Genomic DNA, 17,857 nt, shown 5'->3' with positions numbered 1-17,857 from the left:
GGTAGGGTGCAACCCTTGGGTGTCAACAACAGTCGTTTGCCTCATTAGTGTCCCATTGTTGTCATTGGGAAGCTCCTTGAGCCATGTGTGAATGGCTTTATTTTTTAATTTCAGAAAGGACAGCATTGTATGTGGGAGATAGGTGGTGTCTCAGACCTCCCCCTCTGTTCAGAGATGGTTTTTCAACCTTGACATAGATGGCTTCTCTTACTCCTCTTTCAAACCATCTGTCTTCTCTGTCCAGAATATGCACATTTTTATCCTCAAAGGAGTGTGCTTTCTCCTTGAGATGCAGGTAAACAGCTGAGTCTAGGCCTGAAGAGTTAGCCCTTCTGTGTTGTGCCATGCGTCTGCTCAGTGGCTGTTTGGTTTCCCCAATATACAAGTCTGTGCATTCCTCACTGCACTGGACTGCATACACCAGATTGCTCTTCTGAGTGTGAGGTGTCCGGTCTTTGGGGTGCACCAGCCTTTGTTTGACAGTGTTCCCAGGTTTGAAATGTACCGGGATGTTGTGTTTGTTGAAGATTCACCTGATTTTCTCTGATACACCAGACACATATGGAATGACGATGTTATGCCATCTGTCCCTCTTTTCTTCCTCTGTCACCCTGTTCTTTCTTGAAGCAGCTGAACTTTTCACAAAAGACCAGCTAGGATAACCACAGGTTTTGAGGGCCCCCCTCAGGTGTTTGTGTTCCTTGTCTCTGGCCTCTTGGCTGGTTGGAACATTATCAGCTCTGTGTTGGAGAGTTCTGATAACACCTAGTTTGTGTTCCAGTGGGTGATGTGAGTCAAAAAGGAGGTACTGGTCTGTGTGAGTGCGTTTTCTGTAAACCCCAATATGGAGGCGCCTGTTCTCACCAATGTGGACATCACAGTCCAAAAAAGGCAAACTCATGTCCTTGACATCCTCTCAAGTGAATTTGATGTTCTTGTCCACTGAGTTAATGTGCTCGGTGAAGGCTTGTACTTCTTGGCTTTGGATTTTTACCCAAGTGTCATCCACATATCTGTACCAATGATTTGGTGTTGTTCCTTTGAAAGAGTTCAGAGCCGTTCTTTCCATGCTCTCTATGTACAGATTAGCCACAATGGGGGATACTGGTGAGCCCATCGCACACCCATGTTTTTGCCTGTAAAACCTTCCCCTAAATTGAAAATAGGTGGTTTTTAGGGAGAGTTCCAGCAAGTGGCATATTTGCTCTGGGTTCATGGTAGTTCTTTTCTGCAAAGTGCTGTCTTGTAACAACTGCTGTCTCACTGTTTCCACATCATCCTGAGTTGGAATGCATGTGAACAGCAATGTGACATCAAAGGAAACCATTGTTTCTGATGTAGTTTTAAGTCCCAGGCCTTATTTAAAAAATCCATTGAGTTCTGGACGTGGTGTTGCGTTTTGCCAACCAGTGGTGCTAAGATGTTGGCCACAAACTTAGCAATGTTGTATGTCACAGCGTTGATGCTGCTGACAATAGGCATGAGAGGCGCTCCTTCTTTGTGTATTTTCGGGAGACCATAGATGCCCGGGATGGACTCTTGTGGGTATAACCGGTGATATTGCAAACGGTCAATGGCTCCATCTTTCTGCAAACTTTGCAGATATTCTATGATTGTTCTCTTGTACCTGCTGGTTGGGTCTCGTTTCAGGCATTCATATGTGTTACTGTCATTGAGTAGTGAAAGAATCTTGTCATGGTAATCGTTAGTGTTTAGAATTACTGTGCATCTCCCTTTGTCTGCTGGCATGATTGTGATGTTTTCATCCTTGCTTAGTGATGTCACGGCTTTTCTTTCCTCATAGGTGAGGTTAGAAGGGGGAGGTTTAGCATTGGAGAGAGCTGCCGACACTTTCAACCTGAGCTGTTTGCCTTCTGTTTCCTTGTCTGTCTTTAGTTTTGTTGTGTTGGGCAAGTTGGGCTTTCAAAGTGAATTCTATGACTTTCTATGACAGACATCCTCAGGTAGTGATGACCTAAGTTTGTGCTATAGGTTGTCAAATTTCACTTTTAGAAAACTTGCAGGCAACAAAACTGAGAAAGCAGGCCTGAACACAGAGCCAAAAACAAAGGTGAACTACAAAAACTAAACAAAGAACAAACCAGAATGGCACAAAACCAGGAATACTGACAAACAACTAAAGAAGACGACCTGAAACCTAAAAGAGGGAATACAGAGACGAGGCGGACCAAATACACAAGAGTCTAATTAACTCATGAACTGCAGGTGATACAGAAAACAAGGTAGGAAAATACAAAAAGGTAGGATGTGAAACAAAACATGACACATGATGAGGGTAGCATTCAAAATTAAACAGCAAACCCCAAAATCATCACATGTATATTCTTTTTGTGTTGCTGTGGCAGAGTGGTGAGGGGTCTGAGTACAGCATTGTAAGTGGATGATAAGTGGTGTCTTAGGCCACCCCCTCGGTTCAGTGATGGTCTTTCCAGTTTGACATGGATGGCTTCTTTCACTCCTCTTTCAAACCATCTACCTTCCCTGGCCATAATACGTACATTATTGTCCTCAAAAGAGTGTCCCTTGTCCTTCAGATGTCGATGGAATGCTGAGTCTTGACTCGAAGTGTTGGCTCTCCTGTGCTCTGCCATGCGTTTGTGGAGCGGCTGTTTTGTTTCCCCAATGTATAAGTCTGTGCACTCCTCGCTGCATTGCACTGCATACGCCACATTGCTCTGTTTGTACCTGGGTGTTTTGTCCTTAAGGTGGAGCAGTTTCTGCCTCAGGGTGTTACTGGGCTTGAAATGCACAGGGATGTGGTGTTTTCTGATGCTCCTGCAATGTATGGTATGATGATATTGTTCCGTTTATGGTCCTTTTCTACTCTAGGAGAAGGAGCAAGAACACACCAGGCAAGCACTCATGTTGTTACCTTAACTGGGCCTTCATCAAGACTGCAAAAAGACACAGAACAAAACAGCTCTCCTCAAAGTCACCAACGACCTCCTGCTAAGCTACAAATCAGGCTATCTACGCTCCTCATCCTCCTTGACCCCAGGATCCTGCAAGAGGATAAATGCCTGGGACTCCCCACCAGTAACTTAAAACTGAAAAAGCCTCTTGGATGAGAGGTGAAACATCCTCTAGAACCTCAAGCAAGTTCAGTTGCCTTTGTAAAATGTTTAAAAGTACCATGACCTATACCCCCTTCCTATTCAGTATAATTTTAGTAGAATAGGAGAACCACCTGTAAGATTGTTGCTGTTTCACAACACTCAGGTACCCTTAGTTTCTATTTATGTTCATGTACTTTTTTATTTCAGTTGAATTGCACATAAATCTTATGCTGTATGAACTCATAAATAAATAAAGAACCATAAAGGGGATACTGCACCTGTTGTTCGCCTGAAGTCACAAATTATGGGCTGTAGACTAGGCTATGCAATGACAGTATACAGTCCATTCAAATGTAAACATAGTAGGCTTCAAACACTCTGGACAATATGACAACATGTGCAATGAATCAAAAAGGGATTTTCATTTTTAGTAATGGAAAGAACGAACAACTTAACTTTTGTCAGTAGGTAACACCGTAACTTACTTTTCAATAAAAATGAATATCAAACATCAATTAGATAGTGTTCTTTATTTGTATGCACTCATACAATATGGATACATAATATATGGACACAGTATATAGTGTAGGTATAGCACACAGATCACTGAATGGAAATGACTTTGAAATGGAGGTGGACATGCTACACACCTGTACATTTTCAATAATGCCCCTTTCACCTGTGCATGTTCAAAAATGTGCATATTTATAGATACATTTAGTCCACCAGTTACATTACATTTGTCTACAGCATTCAAATATTTACAGAGGTCCTCTACATTCTTTGACACTCAGAATGAGTGACCGGCACCACAAAGTGAAGCTACCTGTTACATCTCAGATGGAACAGAATTTCACCAGCTGTTTGGCTCCTTTTTCGTAATCCACCAGCAGCCAGTTTGTGAATGTGTTCAAGGCAGCCAAATAACAGTATTACTAATCTACACACATCTTAGCTCAATGATACTCATAACCAGGGATTGGTACTTGATCAGTTTGTCAGAAAAGCTTTAACAATATAGGTGGAAAACACAGACAATTTTTCAGATTAAAATGTCTCTTCTGCCTTCAACCACAAAAACAACATCAGGATTGTTGGAAATGTTGAAGAACAGGTCATGAGAGACATTAAACCATCCTTGCATCACACAAAAAAGGATTGCATATGACTGCATCTCTTGGTAACACCTCTCTGACAGCAGCTAAAATATACACACAGATAACCCTGCTGTACATCCACATGGAGCAGACTGACAAATGGAAAAGCTTTGCATCAGCGAAGAAAATGATAACTTGACATTCAGAATATGGAGGAAGGAACCACAAAAGGTTTATGGTAAATTACTCTGAAAACCACTGACAGATTTGTCGTAATACACACATACAGTTAAATGGTGGAGACTACAGAGATCTCATGCTGTTTGGCACATCCACCCACATATTACACTGAAAAATATGACACTGAGAGCGCGTACTGATGCCAGCAACACAAAAGACCTGGAAAGTTGTGGAATGCTCCATGAACACCTGTTTGGAACATTCCACAGGTAAACAGATTTAGTGGTAAAAAGCGATAGTATCATGATAGGGTATGAAAAGGGCATCCATTGAGTTGGTCTGAGCAGGAAGAAAGTGGAAATAATTTACTGGAGGGTGCTTCCTGCTGTGCAATCTGTATATGTCACTACCTTTTTATTTTTTTCAACATTTTTTAGTCGCTTGATGTGTACCCAAATGTTTTTGCCTGTACTGTCAAGCTGGACTATGGCTAGAAGATGAAAAATTTTGAAAATTTGCTGAAATGTTATAAATAACATTTCTTAGTTTTTTTTTCCTGCTTATAGGATGGAAAATAAATAAATAAAAAAAAAATCTAAAACTGTATAGCTTGAATATGAAAATGGCCCGCAAAATTATGTATGATTTGTAATTATCTAGAACTTGCATGGAAAAAAATGGCTTGGCTCTTCCCTTAATCACACAGGACAACCCCTCCTTTCTTACTGAGACTCCATAACTAGTATTCACCCAATCAAATTTAGGGTACAATGCATGGTCACTTCTTCTCCAAAGTGATGAATCTAAACATAAGAGTAAGAAAAAATGACCTGTTTCTTAAAAGGCAGCAATCAAACACTACATTCTTAAAGTTTGAAGGACTCCTTTATTCTTATGAATCCTTCAAACTTTTAAAACTCAAAGTATTTGTATGTTTTTACTACTCCGTGTGGACAAATTGTGAAGTTTACCCAGTGCAGCTCCAAACATCAGTGTTAAAGAATGTCATGTCTCTAGTGATGGTGAGACTACATCTCCAAACTTTGTAAGATTATTTGAAATTATTTACTTTGATTTATATAGCAGGAGTGCAAAAATACAACATGACATGATATTTTGTGATTAAAAAATATGATATGCATTGTGAAGCTTGAATTCAGAGGACTTCAGTAGATAGTTTATTAATGTTAAACAATGTCAGTTTGCTTGACTGACCTGTAGTTTACTTTGATGTTCACTGGCTGTAGTGATCGAATGTTTGAAAGAAAATGGAGGAGGAGGTGGAAATAGAGGATGCTCTCTGAAACATTTTGTCAGTTGCAAGGCATGATTTTGGTTTTCCAGCCCGTATGAAAGAAAATTGAAGGAAAATTGCAAGCTCTGCGAGTGCATAATGGCTTACACAACAGCTACCACCACTAACATTCTCCATCATCTACAATGGCATCATAAGGACAAGCAACAGTCGCCACCTGATAAAAATTATCAAAAGTCTCTTAAGAAGTCATTTGCAACACTGCCTCTTCCATTCTGTCAGCAAGCACAAAATGTAACAAAATGCATCAGTGTTTTTGTTGCCAACAACATAGACTGTTTTCAGTAGTCTAGGATAAAGCTGACAAGCCTGGAGGCACAAGGTTTGAGGACTCAAAATGCAGACCACAGACAGCTCAGCAGAGTTTCAAAATAAAAGGTTTTATTAACTCAAAGCGCTCAGGATAAATGGCAAAATGCAAACTGATAAAGAGACAAAGTACAACAGAAAACGCTAAGGATAATTTGGCAAAATAAAGAACAAAACTAGCAAAGGCTCAAAAACTGACTCGATAACAAAGTACTAACAAAAGGTGCAAGGTAGAACTAATCTCAAGGCTGGATACAAAGTAGCAAACAAAAGATACAAGGCTTGACTAGATACAAAGTAGCAAACAAAAGATACAAGGCTATACTGATAACTAGACTTACAGGGACACAGAAGACAAGGATCATGGAACGCTAGATAGCAAGGCGAGTACAGGACAAGGCACAAGACAATCTGGCACAGGACAAAGGGAGACGCGGACTATATATACACGAGGTAACAATGAACAGGTGGAGACAATTAGGGCGGGGTAGACAATCAGACAGGCGGGAAACACACCGGGAGGTCAAGGGCCTGAAACGAGAGGAGCGTTAGGTTTCACAATAAAACAGGAAGTGTATGACAAGACATGACGCTCGTGAACAAAAACACACAGATTTGACGAGACATGACAAAAGCAATTTGAACACTTGTCACATTTTGTCCTGTACACACTTTAAAAAATCTTTACTTCCTGTCATGTATAAGGATGTGAAGGTGTGAAAATGCCATCAGGTTGATTTTCTAATGAAAAAACAACAACAAAACCGATGTTATGGTCTTAGGCTAAAAATATAGATGAGTTCCTGTGTGTGTGTATGTGGCAACAAAAAGAACAGAGAAATACAGAAGAAAATGTAACAGTAACAGATTGCTTATTTTACTTTGTAGCTCACTACCCCAACACTGTATCTGACTGTATCATTACACCCTTAATCTCTAGTGTTCACACATCTATACCGCTACAGTAACTGCACCTTGTAACAATGTAACAACTACAAGCAAAGTAAAATAATAGCAGGACTGAGGTCAGCACTGTTCAGTCCACTGTCCAACTGCAATAAATGTGCTATACCAACTCAATATACTGTGGTGTGTAGAGCTGCTGATTATGCTCTCTGTGATCATGCGTGAACATATGTGTTCATCATTTGTGTTTATTTGGATCATTCTACTCTCGAAGTTCTACTTAGGCTGTATCTTATGTCACTAGTAGGAAAGTTGCTTAAAAAAGGTCAGGGTTATAGGAGATGAAGGTTTTGGGATCATAATAAAAAGATACAGATTTCTCTCATTGTGTCAGACTGCCTCCACTCATGTTTTCATCTTAATGAGGAAAGTGTTTATACATTACAGACATTCTGATATATTCTTGTTTTTCATTTTAGTCTCATGAAAGTAGGCATATGCTTAAAAAACACATTTTAAGTTAAAAGATGTTGAGATTCTATTATTGTTTTTTTGCACTGGAGTCTGAAGAATAAGGGAAGACCTGCAAGAAAGAACTGGTTTGAAAACATGCTGAAGAAGGAAGAAATAAGAACTCTTCAGACCATAGCTTGTTTTCATCCTTACTTTGTTGAATATATTGTAAGGCCCATATTGTCTATTGAACCGGATCCTGGGTTGACTGTATCATTACACTCCTAGTCTCTATTGTTCACACATCTATACCGCTACACTAACTGCACCTTGTAACAATGTAACAACTACAAGCAAAGTTGTAATATAATAGCAGGACTGAGGCCAGTCCACTGTCCAACTGCAATAAATGTGCTATACCAACTCAATATACTGTGGTGTGTAGAGCTGCTGATTGTGCTCTCTGTGATCATGCGTGAACATATGTGTTCATCGACACACAAACAGTAAATGCATTCAGATACACAAAGCACATACACAGAATTGTGACTGTGCATGTGTGAATGTGTGTGTTTGTGTTTATTTGGATCATTCTACTCTAGAAGTTCTACTTAGGCTGTATTTTATGTCACTACTAGGAAAGTCGCTTAAAGAGAAGGTCAGGGTTATAGGAGATGAAGGTTTTGGGATCATAATAAAAAGATACAGATTCCTCTCATTGTGTCAGACTGCCTCCACTCGTGTTTTCATGGTGAGTAGGTGTTCGGCTTTGGACAGCAATATGTATTTGCGCTTATGTTGTAACTACTCAGTATTTTCATTAGAAATTATTGTATGGACCAACAGCCCCAAACCCAAATATATTCAATTTAAAATTATACAAAACAGACTCAAATAAGTCCTCGCAATGAAGAGAAACTTCATTAACTTCATTAAGAAACACGTGTTGCTTAAAAAATTACCAAACTGATAAACTGATTATCAAAACTATTGTGTTGTAATTTTTTGTTGGTAAACAAATCTACTAATAGTTTCAGCAGAAGATATACTAATCCAGACTAACAAATATACAAGAATTAGGAAACCTGGATAGAAAAATATCCGTTAATTTGTTAATACAAAGCCAACGCCATAAATTGTACATAGGCCTGTACAGAGTAGATGTCTGTTTGGTCCACGGGTAGATGCTAAGACTTGGTGATGTGTTCATAGTAAGGTAGCACATATGGTAAGTGTTAAGACAATGTAAATTTGGCAATAAATAAACTTTCCTCCGTATGGCACAATGCTGAGGAGATGATTACTAAGAATGTGGTGATTTTCATGAGAATCGTTCCACACACACTTGAGTGGAGTACTTGTTTTCCTGCTCTCTCTGTCATCACCATAAGGCAATGGCTCGCAACTGTTTTTTTCCAGAAGTATTAGTATTTTTTTTAATAATAAAATGTTGTTTCAAGCTAAATGACCATCCACACAGCCCATGAGGAAAATCTGTCTGGCTGTGAGAGTTTGCAGTCCCAACATAAATGCAGTACAGTAAGTGGTGTATGTGGTGTACAGCTGGTGTATGGAGGTGGTCCAAAAACCTTATCTGAAGTTTGTCCATTTGGCTGTTGATTATGGGTCGTTCCTTTAAAGTTGAGGTTTTCAAACTGCTTTTCAATCTAAAACAACAATGAACCATGAGAACACCCAACTAAACAAAATCTTTGGCTCAGCATCCCAACGCTTCCACTCTTGACTATGTATGTGCCGTTTAAGGAGTGATCCTATATGTACACCGACAGATAAGACACAGCACCAGCCTGTTGGCAAGAAAACCTTGCAGTCATAGTAACTGTCCAGCAAGTGTAAAAGCCCAGCTGTGGCTTGGCACTTCAATACCGGAGTGCTACCCTGTGTTGTGCACAAAAGCCTGCCTGCTTTTAGTGAGCATCCTGCTTGCCAAATCCTCTCCAGCACCTTGTTGTACATTCAGTCCCTGCTGTGGCTGCACCAGGGACAAAGTATGCCATTCAAAGTTTGCCAAAGCAAAATGGAGATCAAAGAAATTAAGTATCTAACAAGATGTTTAGGGTAAACTATGAACAATAATCCTGGGTGTCACACACACTCACTGGGCTGGCTGGCTTGACAATGCAGCCATGAGTGAAACAAAGGTGTTATACTGTGTCGAAAAATATATGGGTTTAAGCAACCTGCACCCTGCAGCACCAACTGAGGCAGAAACCGATTTTTTGCCAGCTGTGACGTCCTTCAGACTGAGCGGCATAGCAACAGCCATAGCAGCATTATTTTTGTCTGTTTCATTTTTCCTTTATGATCTCCTCATATTTGGGTGGGGGGTCACTGTATGAAGGTGCTGAGGTCTCATCACCACTACTTTCCAGCTGTCCTGTCACCTCTTCATAAGATGGAGGTGGTGTGGCACCGGACAGCTGTGAGGCTACCGACAGGGAAGAGTCCTGGACATAGAGGGAAAGAGCATTCTGCTGGTGGGGAACACAGGAGTCTGCCTGGGAACCTCCTCCTCTATCAGAACCACTCACTACCACATTTGTACATGAGCTAGACTCCTGGTGCAAGCTTTCGGTGTGCACTGTTGTTTCCCGGTGAACCAGAATGTGTGGCAGGCTACGGGCGCTGCGGTTGTTGGCCAAAAATGGGTTCTGGGTATAGGCAGGCCGTCGACGAGTAGCTTTCTGAAGCTGGCACCTCCAAAGGAGGAAGAGGACAATGATGATGAGCAGGGCCACGCCCAGCAGAGGAACCACCATGTAGACAGTATCAGCACGCTCTGAGTGCCCCTCGCTGCTGCTGCTCACTGAGTAGATGCTGCGAGTTTTCCAAAACTCCATCTGGGGAACACAAAGGAGATAAAGTCAGAGTATAACTGAAACTGACACTGAAGTCAGGGTAGGGGACAAATGTGATACTGAACTACAGTAACCACAGGGGTGTTTAACAAAGTCAAATCAGATTATCAGTGAAAGCCATCTTATTTCAGTCAATCAGGCTAAAGTTAAGGAAATTCTGTCTCATAAAAGAGATTTACATAAGTCTTACCTAAGTTACCCGGAAAACTTGTCCCTCCAGACAAGCCTGTTTCAGTCGGGTTAGTTTCCAGGCCTGGAAACACTTTGTTTTCTCCAAAGTTCCTCCCTGAATGTTCTTCTGTACTGCTGCACAGTGAACATGTGTCTGTCTGGCACATTTTCAAGACAACACTAATGTAAGAAAAAAACGTACAAAATATGTAAGACGCAAAATGACATTTGTATATCATTGAAGTGCCCAATTGTAAAGATCTGCAGTCTCTCCTCCTTTTTCTCTTTGTTTTCTTGTGTCTCCTGTCTGTCTCTCCCCCTAAGTCTAGTCTGTGTTACTGCAGGCAGTCTCAGCCCCGGCTCTGACTATTGTCAGAGAGTCCCATACTACGAACCCCGAGCCATTTTCTGGGGAGTTCGGTAAATGTTGTGATTTTCTTCTTCTATGCAACATGATCAGTCAGAAACCATTTCTGAACCAGAACCTTTCCTTCTGAGATCTGTAAGCTTCGCTATGTGATGGGGCTGCTAAGAGGCTGCTAAGAGGCTCAGACAATTTAATGAATGTAGGATTCCTCTCTGAGGTCAGGGACGTGTTTGATTTTCCACATTATGTGGGAGATGTGGCTGGCAGATTACTGAGCCATAAACAGGGAAATCATAGTGTGCATTCAGTAAAGTTTAGGGTACTGGCAGCAGAAAGCTTGTGGAATGAAGCACTCTGCAATGTCTTTTTATCAAAGGACTAAACGAATGAAGAGATCCTCTAACTTTGCCTCTGCTTCCTCCCAATCAGTGGCCCTTTCTTCCGGATTACGTAGGAGTCCAGCGGCAGAGGAGAGAGATCCTCTGCTGGTGCCACTCCGGCAGATGAACCGATGCAGCTAGGGGGAGTTCAGCTATCCCAGGAGGAGAGACGTTGTATCCAGGCATTATCCAGGATTATGCCTGTACTGCGGGGATGCAGGATACAGCTTAATGAACTGCTCTGTGCCACCAAAAGATTAGGCTCACCAGTAGCGGTGGGGATACTGGTGAGTCTACCCTTAACTCCCCATTCTAACCCTAAGCTGCTGACACCGTCCTGACTTAGTAAGACGATGTTGCCAGTCTCTCTTTTCTGGTTCAAGCTTTGGATTCCGGTGCAGAAGAGAACTTTATTGAAGCTAGATTTACCACTCAAGCCTTTATCCACTTAATTCACCACAATGCTTTAAAACGGCAACTTCCTGGCAGATGTAATACCCATGGCACCCATAACTGTAACTCTGTCCAGTAATCATGTTTAACAAATCTGTTGTGTTATCTCCATCCCACATACTCCTCTAGTCCTGGCTATTTGTGGCTCAAGTTTCACAACCCACATATTGACTGGGGTAGTCATAAGATCGCTGCATGGAGTTCTTTCCGTCTTTTCCATTGCCTACAGTCAGCCCTGTTACCTGCTAAAGTGTCTTCAGTCTGTAAGACCCTGTCTCCCCCAGATCTGTTCGGTGTGCCATCAGAGTACCATGACTTAAAGGAGGTATTCAGCAAGGAGTTAGCCATTTCCCTACCACCTCACTGTTCCTATAACTGCGTCATCAACCTCATTCCTGGTGCCCCCCTTCCCACCAGCCAGCTATATAATTTGTCTCTTCCAGAGAGGGAAGCTATGGAAACATATCCAGGACTCCCTCGCTGCAGATATAATCCGTCCTTCCTCTCCTGTCGGTGCTGGGTTTTTTGTCACAAAGAAACTGACTGTCCATGCAAAGACTGTACAGTAATGAAGGACCATAGAACCTGACGCCCTTTCCAAGCAACACAACAAAGAGGGAACCAGTCCTAAACCCACACCCATCCTACCCTCTTCTGTTGTGGTGGCGGCCGTTACATGGGAGATGAGTTCATCATAAAGAAGGCTTAATGCCACCAACATGATCCAGGTAACGGTCCTACTAATGATCTGTTTGTGCCTGATTCTGTCTGTTGTTGCTACAGTGGGCTCATCACAGTGGAATCTGGAAGAGGGTTCAAGCAGCATTACTCCACTTGACAGGAGGACAGCAAGCTGATCGCTACCACAGAGAGGCTCCTGAGTACAAACTAGGTAAGAGTTCTCCTCAAAACTGATCCTAAAAAGCTCCCCGTTTCTTGGGCCTGTTTGTCATAGACTCTATTATCAAGCCCATGGCCATAAAATTGAGACTTCCCCCTGCCATGAAGGTTCACCCTGTCTTTCATGTCTCCCAACTAAAACCTGTCACCCCCAGCAGCCTGTGCCAGGTCAGGTGCCCTGTTTGTCTGCTCTCACTACTTGCACTAATACTCTAGAAAACGTAACACCAATAGGACACTAGCCAGGTAATTTATTTTACAGAAATAAATGAAAATGATGAAAAAAAGATGTTAAATATAATTTAATTAAATGAAAACCAACCTGACTGAAACCAGACTAGTCTGATATGTTTTAATGGTTACTAAGGTCAGACCTACTAAACCTCGTTTATTAAACAGAATTTCCTGAACATAAGCCTGATTGACTGAAATAAACCTTTAACTGGAAGTATGGCTGTATTAAACACTCCTCCGGTTCTTACAATAGTTACATTAGGTCCAAGATTTGTCTGGGACACAATTTTTTTGCTGATAAAAAATGTTTTTTTGCAAAGCATTCTTTATGCAGACAGAATAGTGTGATTAGCTACTGGTAATATAATAAAATGAACAAATAAGCCAGATGTTCCCCAGGACACTGAGGCCTTGTCCAGTTATGAAGAGTGCTTTCACAATGTTTTTGCCATTGTTATGCAAACCATTTTTTCCACATCTTACCACCAGCAGGTAAAAGCTTGCTTCAGCCCTGTGTCGTCTTCATGGGAAACAGACCATTCATGATAAAATCACTGATAAGTAAAACTTGGATTCATGCAGGATTCTATAGGTCAGCTTGACCATAAATCTGCCATGGCCTCGAAACGATTCATTCTTCACATTTCTGCCTTGACACCTAATGTTCGTTCATGACATTAACTAACATGTTATGAACTTTATGTTGTGGGATACAACATACAGAACAGTTGTGGGAGTAGTGTCCAGAGCAGCATTCAGCTCTTACTGTGGTGACCAGAGCCACATCTTCAGCTGACTTAGGCAATAAGTCTCTTTTTGATGCTCCCACTGTGGATGGGTGGTTGGGTGACAGGGATTTTACATTAAAGTTTTCCTTGCCTGGTGTTTCATGTAGTTCTACAATTTGCTTTTGACTCTCATCATCTCTGAATCTGGTGCCAGCACTACAGTACAAAAGTAGTGTCAATCTGCAGGCAAGATTGTAGTTAAAAGCCTTGTGCACTTAAGTGCATGAAGAGAATTACTTTGTAAACAGTGACTACTGAAAGAGAGGTGTAACCACATATCCATGTTTTATGGCATTTCTCTGCTGAGAGATTGTTTCTCTGTTTAGGTACTCTTCTGTTTGCTCTGTTTTTAAAAACCTAGGGACTTCCCAGACACCAATAGAACCACTAAAACAAAGGTAGCTTTTACATTGTTGGGGATGTTTTGAAAATCATCAGATTCCAGTAAATACAAAGGCCAGGAGTATTAGGGGAAAACCAACAGCTCACCAGACACCAGTATAAATGAGACAAAAAAAAAGGTAAAATGGGACCACAGGGACATGCCATGTATCCATGCCCTCATAAAGGTGATGTTTCGACAAAGAAAATCTGTTTGTTCTGCAGAGCATACTCGGGCTTTGTGATCTGTAAAGAGAATAAAGCTCTCTGGACCTAACTCTGGACTCTTCTGGCATTCATTTCAGACTTTCCTGAAGAAAGCTGACCTCCTCTTAAACTTAGAATCTACAGCTCACCGTTCTCTCTTTGTTCTCAAAGACTTCATTGGCCTCTTCAAAGCTGCAGCTCTCCTCACCACACTCCCTCTCAATGTTCCCCTGTCTCAACTCCTCCAGAAAGCCATTGGCTCGAGGGACACGCTTCAGCACAGAATGAGCATCCTTACCAATGAGGAATGCTGCAACACAAAAAGAAACAAAATTCAGCCATCCATACTAGGGTTATGTAACAGTCGTAATCCATTCACACACAGTTTTGTACATTTGCATTCATCACTTACTGTGATTGTCAACATAAACACCTGCAAATTGTAAATTACATTGTATATAGTGTTTGTTGACTCATCATTCTTTGTATATACTGTTTGTTAGTTTTATAGTTTTACACAACTTAACTTATTGATTTTTGTACCAACAATGGCTGAAATGATTTCTTGTATGGGAATGGGTTCACTTGTAGTGATGAACCAACACAGAATTATCAACAACCTTGCAGTTCCTCTCAGCTGTACATATTTTCTTTGCTTGTTTCAGCAATATTGCTAGGCTCAGTCTCATTTAAGCAGCAGGCTGTCACAATGCAGGGTTTCAGAGGCTAAGGTGCAGACACAGACACAGCAGACACAGGTGGGGCAAAATACAGTATATATGGTTTATTTACAACAAAAGACGCTATGCAGACAGGGCATAGGAAAAACCAAATAGAAATAAACTACTTCCGCCCTCTGCCAGACAGAGAGGAACACTACTACTAAACCGAAAACAATACCAACTGAAAACCAATACAGTCCTTGAAACAGGGTAACGAATGCTCCACTAGGTGGAGCCAGAGGTGGAGGGCATGACACTGACAGCAGATTTCGGTGAAAAAGTTCCAATAAACCCACTCTAAACTACCTGCTCAGCACCAGCAGCAGACAGTCACAGTTTGCAACCAGCTGGTAAACATAGTAGAGTGATTGAACAGGTAAGGAGGCAAATATTTCCCTCAGAGTTAGTTGAGACAGATACAAAAAACGGCTAAAAGAATAGAAAAGTGGATATTGGACTAATCATCAGGTGGCCACAAACACAATTCCAAATTAAAGCTAATGGTGATCTGTGAATTGGGATGCAATATTAAACTAAGAATAGATGTAGCACATCTAAAAAGAAATTCAAGAAACAAGATTAGTCCACTTCCAGCATAGAGGTCCAGAATTTTAAAAATGGTAAATGGACTGTATTTATATCGCACTTTTCTAGTCTGATGACCTCTCAAAGCACTTTTACAACGCAAGTCTGCATTCACCCTTTCATACACATTCATACGATGGCTAGACACCTGCTCATTAAGGCTCTTAACCATTCACACACCAATGGCACATCATCAAGGGTAGTAAATCTGGTCTTGATTCAGGTGGTGGGTCGGGGGGTGACAGGTAGTTGTGCGTTTGTTTTCTCACAAGAGGCAGCCAGCCACACAGGAAAGCTCACTGACAAGAATGTACTGTATGTGTTTGTGTGTGTGTGTGTGTGTGTGTGTGTGTGTGTGTTTGAGGAGAGGTTGACCAAGACAAACAACAAACTAGACACTTATTAACATTATTGATCTGGGCTGATGAATGCGTGTCTGTGTTTTGTGCTCACCATCCGCCATGCTCCTGCCCTGCTACTCACACGGTGATTGGCCACAGATCTGCAGGGACAAGACAGCATAGCATTAGACACCATGACAGACAGACTCCTTTAACAAAGGAAACCGGATTACTGTCCGGCAGGTAGACATTTCCTTTCTACCTGAAATGCTCCAGAAGCTTCAAAACATTTTCACCATCTCTACTTCTATACAATAATGATTAATACCTTGGCATCTAACCTGCCTAACTGGTTGCCTAGACACATTAGCTGATACTCAGATAATGCCTGAGTTGAGCTGATACCAATGTAATATCAATAATTTAAAATAGCCCAAACCCAACCTTCCTGAAAAACGCATCTTATGGTTAATTTAAAAAATTTGTTTGTCTATTTTGTTGTTTTCTACAACCTATACATAATTATTGTAGTTCTGTTTTATATCATTTTGGCATTTCAGTTGCCCATGACAAGTTCTCTTTTATTGTTTAATGATGAAAATTATATTATTTCAAACTTAAGTAAATTAGTATCTTAAGCCAAAGACAGAGGTCAGCAGGATGCTGAATCACAAATGTTTGTAGCTCCCAGTGGTTTTACAGAGGTCATACTTTGTTTGCTCACCATCAGTGGAAAGTGTCATGGTCGTTTTATTCCAACAAGCATGACTGTCAAGATGTATGATCAGATCTATTTCAGTCCTGGCCAGCTGTAATTTGTAGAGCCCCTCTGGGGGCATGGTGAGAATTTTTTTTTGTGTTCCCTCGCAATATGTTTTGCATTCTATCACATTATTTTGCTTTCCCTCACAATATGTTTTACGTTGTCTCACAATAAAATTTGCGTTATCCAGCAATACGTTTGTGTTACCTTGCGATACCGCTGCATTGCCTTGCAACAGCTTTGCGTTCCCATGATGCAACATCATCATTTCATCCTAGGTGCCCCGGCGGGAAGTTACAGATAGAATCTGTGTACAGGCGGCCGATTTCAGGTAAACTTAGAATACTAGAAATACTAGAAAACAAATTGGCTAATGTTAACGCTAATGACATCACTATAAAAGTTACAGTGTTATCCTGCAGAGGATAAAGTGAATACAGCAGCGGTTGATATCAAACATCCTGGTTAAAATATGTAAAAAAGAAATTAGTTTTACATATTGCATGTAGGTCTATCTATAGGTTGAAGGTAACAAGAATGGTTAAGGATACTTCGACATGTAGACTGCCAAGGCCAGACTTTTGTCATTTGCCATGCATATGATTTGACTTCCTTGATGATGATCAGTGTGATCCACAACCCAGAGGCCACCATCCATGCTCTAAAGTATGAACATCACAGCATTGACCTGTTTACACATTAATTACTACTTACTAAATACTAAATCTGACACTGTAAGACATATAATATTTTTCCACACCCTGTCACAGAAATAAGATAAAGAATGTCCACACGTAAATATGTGACTGACTGAACTAATATCTGTTTAACTGTTTTATGTAGATATGGAGAAGGACCTTGATGACTTCCTAAGGTCAAGGCATGTTGCAGAAGAAAATATTAACCAAATGAAAATGGACAAAGTAATTACATAACAACTCTTGACAATTACTTTTCAGCAGTTTTAGCCAAAAGATTGCCACAAGAAGGATGAAAAAGGCAGGATGTCTTGGCGAAGTCAAACTTATACTGTGCGAAATGTCGGTCTAATGGCAAGGCATAAAAATACTAGTGCCACAAAAACGACACAGAGAATTGAGGTGGGCTGGCTGCATTTTCAAAATGATGACTTTCATCAAGTGAAGTGAATGGAGGAGGAACGAGGCATCTAGCACTGGACAGAAGTACTACAATTGCATAGATGATGGAAACTGCTAAGGATCTGTTTTTTCCTGAAGGCCAGTCACCAAGGGGATCTGCCAGAGACCTTATATTTGGAATGCGCAACTTCAAGAAACAAATGCCTGCTACGCTTGTTGAATTGTATGAACAATCTAAACTTAAACTAT

The 17,857-nt window shown here is 41.0% G+C and overlaps 1 protein-coding gene across 1 annotated transcript; it reads right to left on the bottom strand.

Annotated features, from left to right (window-relative positions):
• Positions 1 to 8,743: 8,743 nt before the first annotated feature.
• LOC121617388 (transmembrane gamma-carboxyglutamic acid protein 3) lies at positions 8,744 to 15,872 on the bottom strand. Its single transcript, XM_041952555.1, has 3 exons — positions 15,858 to 15,872; positions 14,247 to 14,407; positions 8,744 to 10,198 (listed from the first exon to the last, which is right to left on the bottom strand). The coding sequence occupies exons 1-3, from the start codon at positions 15,865 to 15,867 to the stop codon at positions 9,647 to 9,649; spliced, it is 723 nt and encodes a 240-aa protein (XP_041808489.1). The 5' UTR covers positions 15,868 to 15,872; the 3' UTR covers positions 8,744 to 9,646.
• Between the last annotated feature and the right edge of the window lie 1,985 nt (positions 15,873 to 17,857).

The sequence above is a fragment of the Chelmon rostratus genome, chromosome 14 (assembly GCF_017976325.1).
Source record: "Chelmon rostratus isolate fCheRos1 chromosome 14, fCheRos1.pri, whole genome shotgun sequence".
NCBI lineage: Eukaryota > Metazoa > Chordata > Actinopteri > Chaetodontiformes > Chaetodontidae > Chelmon > Chelmon rostratus.
Note: the sequence above shows the minus strand (reverse complement) of the source record. Positions and strands in the feature narration are given on the sequence as shown.